The sequence below is a fragment of the Manis pentadactyla genome, chromosome 9 (genome assembly GCF_030020395.1).
Source record: "Manis pentadactyla isolate mManPen7 chromosome 9, mManPen7.hap1, whole genome shotgun sequence".
Classification (NCBI taxonomy): domain Eukaryota; kingdom Metazoa; phylum Chordata; class Mammalia; order Pholidota; family Manidae; genus Manis; species Manis pentadactyla.
Genome location: NC_080027.1, coordinates 71,866,673 through 71,881,366, shown reverse-complemented (window position 1 = coordinate 71,881,366; position 14,694 = coordinate 71,866,673). Strand labels below are relative to the sequence as shown.

At 33.1% G+C, this 14,694-nt stretch overlaps 2 protein-coding genes across 5 annotated transcripts in view; one reads left to right on the top strand and one right to left on the bottom strand.

Annotated features, from left to right (window-relative positions):
- Positions 1-9,350, top strand: part of IMMP1L (inner mitochondrial membrane peptidase subunit 1) — an 80,174-nt gene extending 70,824 nt beyond the window's left edge. For all 3 annotated transcript variants that reach the window (XM_036891835.2, XM_036891836.2, XM_036891837.2), the window contains 2 exons: positions 8,188-8,298; positions 9,183-9,350. In XM_036891835.2, coding sequence (XP_036747730.2) covers positions 8,188-8,298; positions 9,183-9,251 — 180 coding nt within the window. In that variant the 3' untranslated portion in view covers positions 9,252-9,350. The remainder of the gene's footprint in view (positions 1-8,187; positions 8,299-9,182) is intronic.
- The window catches only part of DNAJC24 (DnaJ heat shock protein family (Hsp40) member C24), a 57,093-nt gene continuing 51,206 nt past the window's right edge, over positions 8,808-14,694 (bottom strand). For both annotated transcript variants that reach the window (XM_036891839.2, XM_036891838.2), the window contains exons 4-5: positions 14,516-14,584; positions 8,808-11,015 (exon numbers count right to left, since the gene is read on the bottom strand). In XM_036891839.2, the coding sequence (XP_036747734.1) occupies positions 10,885-11,015; positions 14,516-14,584 (200 nt within the window). In that variant the 3' untranslated portion in view covers positions 8,808-10,884. The remainder of the gene's footprint in view (positions 11,016-14,515; positions 14,585-14,694) is intronic.

The following is a 14,694-nucleotide window of genomic DNA, read 5'->3' as shown; positions in this document are numbered from 1 at the left end:
GGGGGAAGTAGCAACACAATCACAGGGGACCTTAACCACCCACTTCGATCAATGAATCAATAATCCAGACAGAACATAAATAAGGAAACAGGCATTGAATGACACATTAGATTAGAGGGACTTAACAGATATATATCGGAATGTTCCACCCAAGGCAGCAGGATACATATTTTTCTCAAGTACACATTGTATGTTCTCCAGAATAGATGACATATTAGGACACAAAAAAAGCTTTAATAAATTCAGAAAGGTTAATATTGTATCAAGCATCTTTTCAGAGCACACTGGTATGAAACTAGAAATCAGTTACATGAAAAACAAAAAAAAACAAATGGAGGCTAAACAACATGCTTCTAAATAAGTGGATCAATGTACAAATCAAGAAATCAAGTGGTATTTGGAAGCAAATGAAAACAAAAGTACAACAGTACTAATTTTGTGGGTGCTGCAAAAGCAGTTGATGGGTTGGGAGAAAATGACAAATACAAGTTTATATTTGAAAAATGAATGAATTCTGAAAAGGGGAGCATCTTTAAGTATTTCTTAATAATTTCACTTAAAAGAATTATTATATGGGTCCTACTCTGTTGGGTCAGATATGACCTCGTCACACATATGCTTGTTGTCTGACCCTAAAAGCAGTGCTCTAACTTTAATTACTCACTTGAATAACATTACTTGATATTTTATTTTTCAGTTTCTTCAAATATAAAACAAAGGTTTAAGAGGTCTGATAATTACAAGCTGTCAGTAAACATAGGTAATTCAGCATTCAAAAACAAGTGTAGAAAGATATGTACTTTTGGGGAGGTAGAGATAGGAATGAATTAGGGAAAATCTGTTTAGGCAAATGGGCTGCTCTTCCTTGTACTTTTCTTAAAAAAAAAAATCAATTTAGGAGATTAAACAACATGCTACTGAACCAGTGGTCATCCAAGAAATCAAAGGACAAGTAAAGACAATAAAACATACCAAACTCTGTGGGATACAACAAAAGAAGTTCTAAGAGGGAAGTACTTAGCAATAGAGGTCTACCTCAAGAAACAAGAAAAATCCCAAATAAACACTCTAAACACACAAACTAGTAAAAGAACAAATGAAACCAGAGTTATTAGGAATGACATAATAAAGATCAGAGCAGAAATAAAATAGTAAAACAATAGAAACAAAATCAATGAAACAAAGAGCTGGTTCTTGGAGAAGATAAACAAAATAGACAAACTCTTAGCCACACTTATCTCAAGAAAATAAAAAGAAGACACATATAAACAAAGTCAGAAATGAAAAAGCAGTTACAATGTAACACCAGAGGAATACAAAGAATTATGAGAGTTCTCTGAAAAATTATATGCTAATAAATTGGACAATCTAAAAGAAATGGACAAAGTCCTAGAAAAGTACAACCTTCCAAGACCGACACAGGAAGAAACAAAATCTGAAAAGACTGATTACCAGTAACAAAATCAAATGGGTAATCAAAAACAAAAGTCAAGAACCAGATGGCTTCACAGCTGAATTCTACCAAACACTTAAAGAAGAGCTAATAACTGTCCTACTTGAAATATTCCAAAAAATGGAAGAAGAGGGAGCCCTTCCAAACCCAGTCTATGAGGCAAGCATCAGTGTAATGCCAAAACTAGACTATTACACTACAAAAAAAAAACAGTTATAGACCAATATCCCTGATGAACATAGATGCAAAAATCCACAACAAAATAAAAGCAAACCAAATTCAAAAGTATATTGAAAGGATCATCCATCATGAACAAGTGGGATTTATTCCAGGGATAGAGGGATGGTACAATATTCATAAATTCATCAGTGTGATACACCACATTAACAAAAGGAAGAATAGAAACCATATGATCATGTCAGTAGATGCTGAAAAAGCATTGACAAAATTCAACATCCATTCATGATAAAAACTCAACAAAATGGATATAGTGGGAACATAACATAATAAAGACCATATATGTCAAACCCATAGCTAACATCATACTCAATGACAAAAAGCTGAAAGATTTTCCTCTAAGATTGGGTACAAGCCAAGGATGTGCACTCTCACCATTTTCATTCAACATTGTACTGGAGGTCCTAGCCTTGCAATCAGACAAGATAAAGAGAGAAAAGGCATCCAAATTGGTAGAAGAAGTTAAGCTCTATTTGCAGATGACATGATATTATATATAGAAAACCCTAAAGACTCCACCAAAAAAACTGTTAGAATAACTGGATTTAGCAAAATTGCAGGATACAAAATTAATACACAGAAACTGTTTTATTCCTATATACTAACAACAAACTAGCAGAAAGAGAAATCAGGAAACAAATTCCATTTATAATTGCATCAAAAAGGAGGAAATACCTAAGAATAAACCTAACCAAAGAGTTGAAGGTTCTATACTCTGAAAACTATGACACTCATGAGAGAAATTAAAGACATAAATAAATGGAAATCTGTCCCATGCTCATGGATAGGAATAATTAATATTGTAAAAATGGCCATCCTGCCCAAAGCAGTGTACAGATTCAATGCAATTCCTATGAAAACACAATGGCATTTTTCAGTAAACTAGAGTAAATACTCCTAAATTTCATATGGAACCACAGAAGACCTGGAGAGCCAAAGCATCCTGAGAAAAAGAACAAAGCTGGGGTTACTGCACTTCCTGACTTCAAGCTCTACTACAGAGCCACAGTAATCAAAATAGTATGGTACTGGCACAAGAACAGCCATAGATTACTGGAACAGAATAGAGACCCCAGATATAAACCCATGCATATATGGTCAATTAATATGTGATTAAGGAGCAGGAATAGATAATCAGGAAAAGACAGCCTCTTCAATAACTGGTATTGGGAAAACTGGACAGCTACATGCAAGATAATAAAGCTGTATTACTAATTCCATACATAAAAATAAACTCAAAACAGATTAAAGACCTAAATGTAGACATGAAACCATAAAATTCTTAGAAGAAAAGGTAGGCAAAAATCTCTTAAACACAAGTATGAGCAATTTTTTCCTGCACACATCTCAGCAAGGGAAACCAAACAAAAAATGAACAAGTGGGACTATATCAAACTAAAAAGGACAGCATCAGCAGAACAAAAAGGCACTCTCCGGTATGAGAAAATACGTTCGTAAATGACTCATCTGATAAGGGCTTAACATCCAAAATATATAAAGAACTCATATGCCTCAACAAATAGCCCTCAGAAAAACCAATAACCTGATTAAAAAATGGGTGGAGGACCTGAATGGACATTTTTCTAAAAAAAGAAATACAGATGGCCCACAGGCACATGAATTGATGCTCCATATCACTTATCATCAGGGAAATATACATCAAAACCACATTATCATTTTACACCAGGTAGCATGGCTGCTATCCAAAAGACAAGAAATAACAAGTGTTGGCGAAGATGTAGAGAAAAGGGAACCTTCCTACACTGTTGGTGGGAATGTAAATTGGTACAGCCACTGTGGAAAGCAGTACAGAGGTTCTTCAGAAAACTTAGAACAGAAATACCATATGACCCAGTAACTCCTTACCTAAGAATTTACCTGAAGCAAACAAAATCTCTGATTCAAAAAGATATATGCACCCCTATGTTTACTGCCATATTATTTACAATGTCTAAGATATGGAAGCAACCAAAATGTCCATCAATAGAGGAATGAAAAAAGGAGGTATGGTACAGATACATGATGAAATACTCAGCTGCAAAAATGAACTCCTGCCATTTGTGACAATATGGATGGACTAGGATGTATTATAAATGACATAAGCTAGGTAGAGAAATAGAAGAACCATATGATTTCACTTATTGGTGGAATCTAAAAACAAAACAAAATGAACAAAACAGCAGTAGACCCATAGACACTGAGAAGTTACTGGTGGTTACCATGGGGGAGGTGTTGGGATCAGTGGGTTGGTTTGTGAGGTGGACGAAGAGGCACACAATCTCAGTCATCAAATAAGCTGGTCACAGTGATGGAAGTGCAGCATGGATAATATAGCAAATGGTTCTGTAAGATCTTTCTATGTTGATAGTAACTGTACTAGTGAGGATTTAGTAACATGTAACTGTTGAACTTGAAACTGTGTACTTGAAACTAATATAATACAGTATATTAAATATACTTCAGTAAAATATATTTATTATGAATTTCCAGTTGAATCACAAATTACTAGATATGTGAAGTAGGAAAATAATCCATAAGCAGAAGAAAAATCAGTTAAATAGATCTAGAAATGATGGTGATGATGGAATTTAGACACATGCTCTAAAACACCAATTGTTAATATTTTCAAGGATCCAGAGGATGAACATATAATGTGCAAAGAAATTGCAAACAGAACCTGAGAAATTTCTAGGGCTTATAAATACATTGTATGGTCCTTATAGTGGACTAGAAACTGCAAAAGAGAAGATCCTAGACTGAGAGGAAATATTTGTAATACCTGTCGAAGGACTGGTCCTGAAGGTATGTAAAAGGAGTTTTAAAATGAATTGGAAAAACAACACATTTTAAAAATGAACAAAGTATTTTCATAGGCACTTCACCAAAGATATATTAATGGCCACAAGAAAAAATGCTCATCAGAGAAATGCAAATGAAAACCACAATGTGATACCAATAGGCTTACTAGAATGGCAAATTTTTAAAAACTGAAAATACCAAGGTTGTGGAGCAACAGGAACACACATGCATTGCTGTTGGGAGTTTAAAGTGGTCTATTCATTTTGGAAAAGTTTAAGCTTAAGCATATGCTTATGACCCAGAAATCCTATTCCTAGGTATTTACTTAAAAAGGAATCAACTTATACATGAATGTTCCTAGTTCGTTATTTGTAATAGCCCAAACTGCAGTCAGCTCACATATCCAACACATTCACGGATAAACACTGTTATTTACAATGGAATACTACTCAGCAATAAAAAGGAATGAATAATACATACAATATGGATTAATCAAAAAAGAAATGCTGAATAAAAGCTAGACACAAAATATGTACTGTTTTATCATTTATATGAAATTTAACAGTTAAAACTAGTCTCTAGTAACAGAAACACATCACTAGTTGCTGAGTACCAGGTTTATTGGTGGGAGGTTGACTGGAAGAGGAGGGAACTTTTGGCATGATAAAAGTGTTGTACATCTTGATTGTGGCCAGTGGTTATACAGAGGTGCACATTTTCAAAACTAGTGACAAAAAGAGTGCATTTTACTGTATATTCAGTGTGCCTCTATACAATTAATTTTTGAAGTGTATACCTTTACCTTGTGTGTTTCAAAAGTGGAATAATTTCAACCATGACCTATTTACTGGGAAACTGGGTAATTGATAAAGAGGCAGGTCAACAAAAGAGAAGACCCACATGTAGAGGTTTTCCTGTTTTAGAGAAAAAATTACTAGTTTCCATCAGTGATGAGGTTGTTATTTTGATTTGTGTACTTTGAAGTCTAAGATGTAAAAATTCTTCCTTTGCTATAAATGGATGCATGGGTATTAGCACGTATGTGCTTCAGGTAAGTAAGAGTTAGCATGTCCCATATTTGAACATACTTCTATTAAATTTTAATAACAGTATTTCACAGGTTGTTTTAAGGATCAGATTAGGTGTTTTTTTTTTTAATTACATAAACCAGAAAGCCATGTATACATCCTGGCTTGTAGTACTATTCCTCCCTTTTTTTCCATCCATTTCAGTCAAGGACTAGATGTAGATAGCCTGGGTCACACTCCGCCAAAGGCTTTTGGTGATACAAACTGGGTTTCTCTAAGATTCCCTTCTGTACTTGTTAATTTTCTTACTGGTGATTACTTCATCTAATTTTATTCAGCTAATTTGGAAGAAACTTAGGTCGTAACTGCCACAAAAGTAATGGCATTTTACAAGTTTTTACTTACTGATATAATCACCAGCAAATATTTGAGTTCTAACTCTGGTTTAGGTGCCAAGAATTAAGATCATGCCATAATAAATATATATTGGCTTATTCTGTTATTAAGTAGTAGACATACACAGAAGCCAAGTAGGTGAGAGATGTTTTAATCCAGGGTCCCAAGCAAGGCAGAGGTTACATGGTAAGAGCTCTAAACAATCAAGAGTATCTGGTATGGGCAGGCAAGACTGGGGAAAACTTCATGGAGAAATGAAGTGTGTATTGCATCCTGGTTTATGGTCAGTGGAATTGGCAGAGAAAGATCTTCCTAGATTGTTAGTATGTTCCTTAATTAGTTTGTAGAATTTTGTGTCTTATTTTGCTTTTACTGGTGTCTCTAACTTTGTAATTTTATTTATTTCTATATACATATTTTTAGAACTTAGGAGCAAACATGTATTAAGGAAAAACTATGGAAATTTAAACACGAAAGATGTTCACATTTATAGCTTCTCCCAAGGCAGTACTTAAGAATGTATTAATGACACACAGCTTTTCCAAACATGCTGTTTTTGTTCCTCCTTTCATTTGTGGCCTGAGATGTATTCATTTTTCTACTTGAGCAGTCTTATACTTCACTGCACATAAATCCACTTACATATAGGTAGGAACTAGCCTTGCTAGTGGACCTAAAACCTTTTACTATTTCTGCTATTAAAAGTACATTTACTTTTATATACTTTTAATAATAGTATTTAATATTCTTTCAGGAAGCATATGTCCTTTCTTTATAAATAGATTTAACACTTAAGTGTACCTAAATAATTAACCTGATTCATTTTTGGCAAATATTTCTACATTCCAAAATTATATAATCTTATGTAAACTGAAATTCAAACTTTACATGTTAGTATAAATTTATTTTTCCAAAAGATGATGTGGGGGATGAATAGGCAGGTCACAGAGGACTTTAGGCCAGTGAAAATACTCTGATACTATAATGATGGATACATGTCATATGTTTGTTCAAACCCATGGAATGTATGACACCAAGCATGAACCCTAAGGTAAACTCTGGACTTTGAGCGATGTTAATATAGGTTCACCAAATATAACAGACATACCACTCTGGCGAGGGATGTCAATAATGGGGGAGCTATGAATGTGTACTGGCGGGAGGTATATGGGAAATCTGTGTACCTTCCTCTCAGTTGTGCCGTGAACCTAAACTGCTCTAAAGTCTTTAAAAACAGTAATTTGTTACATTAAAAAAATTGCAGCCATCTCTTATTAAACCCAATAGAACATTTTTTTTTTCTTCACAGAAGCTTCCCCAAGTAATAGCCAGTCAAAAGATTAGTAAAAATAAATTCCTTCCCAGATTTTGCTGTGAGTCGTCGTCCAACTTTCTTGGGTAACAAAAACTGTAAAATAAAAATTTTTTCAATGCAACTTTAAAGATTCCTGCTGCAGAATAACTCTTGAAGTTTATGTTGATATTAATGGGCAAATGTCTCCTATCACAGAGGGCATTGTTTATAGTTACATGTTGTGTTCTAAATATGCTTATGATTGTCATTGAATAAGAATTTTAACTTATTTACCAATTAATACACAGACCATATAGAAGATAGGGTCTTTTCATTTAGTGGAAGGTCACCATCATTAATTTTACAACTGATGATTTTATAATAGGTCCTTCTAGTTCTTGATGGTCATTATTGTAAAGTATAATGCATTGAAGATACAAGGGTCTTAATTAGAATTCTGACAAGCTGACTCCAATAAAATGATGAGATTATTTGTAATTGATGTCACAATCAATTACCATTTAGTTCATCATGAGCATTCTAATAGGTCTGGCCTTGGTACTGGCCCCAGGATGTTGCTGAGTGGCTGCCCTGCTTAACTGTTACTGAGACAGGAGGGCACATTTTCAGTCAGCATCCTAATGACCCCTTTTGAACTTTATTAAATTAATGACCCTGTCACACTGTTTTTATCTCTCATAACCTCAGTCTGGGGTTTGTGTAACAATGTTTGGGAACCACGTGGCAAAAAAGGGTCTTTTAAAAATTTGGAACTTATCAACATTACTTACTAATATTTAGTAATTATTTTGTGCAAGAAAGAAAAGCAAAAATGGAAATCATAGGGTTTTATGTATTTTATAAAAGAGAACTTTAGGACATTTCTCCCTACCTCAAAAAGACATGCTTTTTCTTTACAGTACCCACATGAGTTTTGTGTTTCTTGTTTCTTTTAAAGGGGCTGCTTTCTTTAATTCTAGGTGCCATCTGGTCACGTTTGGTTAGAAGGTGATAATCTACAGAATTCCACAGATTCCAGGTTCTATGGACCTATTCCATATGGATTAATACGAGGGCGTATCTTCTTTAAGGTACGATTTTCTGCTTCAAGTAGGCTTTCTTCTCTAAGCTAGAAAAATAATCAATTTCTTCCAAAATGAACTTTGAAATTTTTAGGGTGTCAATGGACTTAACTGTTGTGATGACTGTATTTTAGGAATGTTTTGGCCATCATAGCTATAAAGGCTACCCTTTTCTCCATTGAGAAAGGTAATTGAGAAAAATTTTTTGTTTGAATAATGAAGTTAAGACTACTTTAGCTGCAGCAGAGTAACCTTTATTTTAAAAATTAATCTCCAAAAATTTAATTCTCTGTCATTACAATTTTTATAACTTCATATTCTGGGCATATATTAGTATGCATTTGCAGAGCAGCAGTCTGGAGTCAAAATACCTATAATGCAGGGATATCCCAGTTAAGTACAGTGAATAATGGATTGATTTATCATGGTTATAGTAGATATAGTAGATTCTTAGGTAAGACTAATATTTTCACTGGCTTCTTTTTGCCATAAGCAGTAAGGAGAAAAGCAGACATGAATGCTTGTGACTGCTAGAAATTTATAGGATTCTTTACACTTATGCAGATAGTATAGTCAAGTACTTAGGTTTATAGTTAGTTTTGAGGGTAGTGAAAGAAAATACAGACACACACATATTCACAGGTATATATTCAAACACTACACATATAATGTCTTATATAATGTTTGAATGTTCCAAACGTTAAAGCTTAAATACATACATACAAGACTTTCTAAAAGTCTTATTTTGATACAGAAAATTTATTCTTGACTGAAGAATAAGGAGGAAATGTTTAATTATATGGCACATAGAAAAGAGATGAAAATACAGGAAATATGATGATGGTGATATTAACATCACTTTCATTAATTGTCTTCACATTTTAATTTTACAGATTTGGCCTCTAAGTGATTTTGGATTTCTGCGTGACAGCCCTAATGGCCACAGATTTTCTGATGATTAGCAAGCATTTATTCTTTTGATTTGATTATTGTCTCCTGTTCAGGTGAATTTATTACTGTCACTGAAAGCATGTACTTACTAATAAACTATTTGATACTCAGTTTTAGGTATTATTCATTGTTAAATGTAAAGAATAAGCAGCATACATGCTTGAAGCAATGTTAGTTTAAAATATATTAATAAAAATGTAATCCAAAATAAGCTTTTTAAATTTTATGATAAATTTAAAAATGTTTTTAAGGGAAAAACCTGGATGACCACTTTATTTTTGGTTTTATAGGTATAATAATGAAAGTAGTCTGCTTCTCTTGAATATCTCATACTTCAGGTACATTTATAAGTCAAAGTAGTAATTAGTTTTGTAAGGCCAAACCAACAATAAATAGCAAGATTTTGACTTAATAAAAAGCTGCTAAGTCACATGCTTGGTCCATTTATTTACAATTAAATAAGAAAGTTTCAGTAATCCCATAAAGGACTCCTCAAAGTTTTTTATATTAGTTCTGACTTGTACTTAGTATTAAATATACAGAAAGATAAAGTCTTTTCAGCCTACTATAATCAATAATAGTACATTATAAAACTTCATTTCATGATACCAATAGTGGTTCCTTATTCATAAATGTAAACATTGATACTGTATCTTAATACTCTAAAATAAAAAGGAAAGTAGTAAATCTATTTCAATTTTTTTTAAGCTATTTCCTAAATTACATGTAAAGTTGAAGATGGCAGCATTCAAGTGCTTACAACCTTTAATATAGCTCCATGAAATATTTGGAAATATAGTGCTAATATTGGAGTCAGGTCTTCTGATCCCAAAGCTATCCTTCTTTTCTGCAGTTACCACTTCACCTTTATTAACTTTGAAATAACCTCATGAATATCCATACCCAGCCTTCCCTCTGGGTTATTCACAAAGCTTCTAATTTAATTCTTTTGACCTGAGAATTTGAGATAGTTGTACAATAGGCCTATAACTTTAGCAGCTAAAAATATCATCTTACTTCCGAAACTTAGTAACTGTACAGGAATATGATGATACTGTGATGTGGCTAAGTCTGTTAAAATTCCCCTCTGTGCGCTTTTGTTTCTGTGTGCCCACCAAGCAATTGTTTACCAAACATTTACTCTTTCATATTCCTGTGAATTGCTTCCCTTTTCCTTTGAAGGCTCAGGCCCCTTATCTCCTTCTCCTTGGGTCAGCATGACTGTATACCTCATTTTCCCTGTCTGTGGAATCTATGTCTCCATACATACATAATTAAATTTGTTTTTTTCTCATGTTAAAAAAAAACATGCTTATTTGAAGAAATGGAAAATTCTTCTTTTGTACCAAACAGAAAATGAACCAAATAACAAATTCTCAGATGGGAATTTACTAAATATAATTCATAATTCAAGAAATCTGTAAATATAAATTTAAAAAATACATAAATAACTAAGTTACTTTCCTATTAGTCTGGGGTAGCCTTTGTTTGACAATCTTATATTTTCTCTGTAAATAACAGAGCTGACAAAAAGGAATCCTACTTCTTTATCTGCTGTATACATTTGAATGGACAAAGTTGAAATGAACTAGTTCTTCAGTGTGTCTGAATTAATAGCTAAAGGATTCTACTTAGTGAACAATTTCAGCTGTAATGAAGGAGTTCTATAATTAGTGAACATGTATCACAAGAAATCAATGTAACAACTTCTGCTTCATCCTTGGAAACACTGTATTTTCCACCACATCGGCAACTCAGAGAAAAAGAGTGATCATCTGTAAAGAAAACAAAATAATGCTTCAGATACTTACAAGTACCTACCTTATTAAATCTTTAAAAAATGCAGTTTATGCCACAGAAATTTCAAAACAAAACAGAAGATCAGTAAATATAAAATGTATTTAAACAAGAACTTGAAAAAGTTTCTTGTATAGGTGCAGTGTTTCTAAAAATTACCATATAGAATCTTTATCTGTAGAGGAGATGGACTGAAGTGCTCAATAAACAAACCAGAGATCATGAGGGGAGAGTAGATGTTCAGAAGTGACACACGAAATGTATTTGAAGTATTGTTTTCTGAAGGTTCATACAAATTTTACATTCTTCTCAACCATGTGTCCAAAATATTATTGTGAAGGAGAAAATAAAATAGCCTTACCTATCTTACTGTTAAGGACCATGCTTTTGCCTGGAACACATCTTTTTAGAGAAATTGTTACTTAACTGTTTATCAACATTTGAATACTATCTGCTCTGGCAGCACACTATTTCTATGAAGTGAGATGCCAAAAGGAGGCAATGTGTTGCAATGTTTAGCCTAATAGTGGAAATTTTACTAAGTTCTGGGAAGCTGAAATGCTTGTGTCCTTTAACTGAAAGAATCTCTGATCCACTAGTCACTCCATTTTACTGTCATGGAGATACGACTATCAAAGAAAAATAATTACTGATCACATTATTTTTCTACTGTCATAATTTTTATTAGAGATAAATGAGCTAGGTGTCAAAAGACATGATTTCCTACAAATATCTTCATTCAATTCTTAAATTTTTTTCTTAACACTTAGATCTCATCACATGTCACTAAAAATAAGAAAGAAAAGATAAAAATATCAACAGCATTGTATTCTGTAATCAAGTGTGGCCTTGAAAAATTTAGCAATTAAATAAGCCAACTATATGCGTTTCTTTTGTCACTAAGGAAACATGAATTCGTTCACTTCAATCCTGCTTTTTATTTTTCACCACAGTGTTGTCTTTTTTCTTCTTAAGGAAAAATAATTTAATCTGGAATTTAAAAATGCTAACATGTTCCCCATGAGGGCCAACATATATGTGTATGTGTGTGTGTGTGTGTATGTGTAGTAGAGCCTGCTTTCAAAGTCAACTGTTTTATTATTAAACTGTTCAAAAACGTACATATTCTAACCCTTGGGTTTCTTAAACTCAATCTCCCTTGTTTTTTTACCACCTCAGTGAACACTGAGAAAAAATTTGAGGTGACATGTTCTCAGTAAATGACACAGAGGCCACCATGAGCTACTCAGAATTCTGTCATGGATGATTCCAAATGTTAATGCTCACTAAAAATTGTATCTTTTAAATTTCTTATTCTACTATTACTTGAAAAAGTGATATCGTCACAAAAATCATCATTTTACACATACCAAATGAAGACAGACAAATGAACAAGTTGTATAACAGACTAACTGTAAGGGGAAAGGGTAACTTCCATCTCTTACCAGTTCTTCAGGTATGCCTTTTAAGCACAATAAAATGCAGCATTTTAAATACTGTCTGTGGATCAAGAAGCTGATAATCTGGCTATGTCTATCATACAGGGTTTCATCTGCTTTTCTCCTGTTCTGAATCTTTACTTTCCAAGCTATTCTGAAAATGACTGTGAAGGAATCTTCAATCTTTTACTTGCCCAGTGATGGCACTTTTTATTTAACTTAATCTCCCCAACTGTTTTTTTCAACTGCAGGGAACAATTAAAAATGGCTAATTCAGTTTTAAAAGTTACATGGCTATTTGTAAATATTCCTGCAAACATAATGTCTCCATGCAGTGGTTGCTCAGTATTTCTTTCACAGGAAAGACGTATTTCCATCTTCACAATTATTAAAAAACCCTTAATTTAAGTAAGCATCCAAGGATGTCCTATATTTTTAAGATTAACTGTAGCTGCTTATAACTGATTCATTGGCTGTCGGGATTGTTGTATATATTCTTCACTGTCAATTCTTCACTATTTAGAGAGTCTCAAGGAAAACTTAACACATCTGTAACTCTTGATTTCATGTTGTACATTTCCTTCAATATCTTGGTCTTTTTGCTTGTATCAGAAAGCCTACACATTTGTTGACTGAACAAATAGATGCCTAAACCACCAATCCATATTCTTAATTTAAAATCTTACTTGTTATGTTCTTAAGGTTACTTAAAAAGGGAAAGTTACAAAAAACTGTTTTTACCATTTTTATATTATCAGAAATCATTAGTAAACAAAAAATATCAGTCATATTAGTGACAGCAAGAAGAACTAATTTTTCTAATAAGAGATCAAAAACACAAATACTGATTGATAAGGTAGCAATACTATATTTTCAAAAAATGTATTTAGCTGGGCAGGTTTCCCTGAAAAATTACATATTCTAGTCTGTCCCCTTCATGAACTAGCAGTGAAAGCCTATGGCACTTGAGTGACTCTATTTCTATAGTAGTAGCTCTTCCTGTTTACTCTGATGAAACTATTGTCGATCCCAGGGAGCCCCAATTACACAAAACCTCAAATTTTCCAATTACTCACTACAAATAATATCTACTCTAGGATTTCATTTGGCAATTTAGAAGCAGAGTGGCCATAGGCAAAAATATGATTTCCTTTCTAAGTCAATTTATAGCTTCTGACCCAAATTCCTAAGAGCACTAAGTTAAGAATTTGCCGTTAAAAATATAACAGTAAACTTGTTTCAGGAAGGATGGGCTGTTTATGTTCTACCTATCCACCTTAGTAGTAAATTTTTATAAACCCCTAGGGAGTTTGTGCCCCAGGCTGAACAATAAAGTTACAGGGTTGAGTATATAAAAATTCTAGGAAATGGTAAGATTTTCTTCATTTGCCCAAAGAAACATGGAAGTGGTACTCATGGCTTCCATTTAGTAAAAAGAACAATGTCTAACCAGAGCAGTTCACAGAACTATCAGAGGAATGGAGAAATCAAAGTTTTAAAATTCTAATAATATGAAACGGAAAAAGACATGCCTTTACGGTGGGTAAAAGGGAGTGACAGATTTTTTTTTTCCACCTAGGACATAATCAAAAAGTGAGCGTAAAAAACTCCCAGTAGAAGAGTATGACAGTAAAAGTCGTGCCCTGCCAGTTTATGATTCCATATAAAGAAACAAAAAACTGAAATTCTAAGAGGAATTCATTTCAGATGTCAACATAGTAAGGATAGACAAGCGTCTTCTTTGGCTTTATTTTTCCTATTACACAGATGGAGAGTAAATAAAAAACCAAAGTAGTTCAAAAAAGAAAACCTTATGAAACTGCACGTTTTCTGTTCTAATAGAACAAATAACTACAAATGAGTTATACAGGGGACATCAGTAATTGAAGTTTAGAATGAAACAAAAAACACCCACATACATGCAAAAAGTCAAGCTTATTTCAAGATTTCCATATATCCTATGAGGGTTTTTTTTTCCTTACAGAAAAACCCTAATAATTTTCTTCACTGTAGTTAAAAGGAAAAAAGAAAAATCCAACCTTCATTGCAAGACATTTCTTCAAGATATACTTGAGCATCTACTGGTCCCAAATTTCTTAAATGATTTTCTGTAAAATATAAAAGAGACACTTAATTTGATAATCATTACTATGAAGAATGCTGAGAAGTTAACAGCCTGGTCAGTATAATTCTAACTTGCCATTTAAAAACTTAGCTT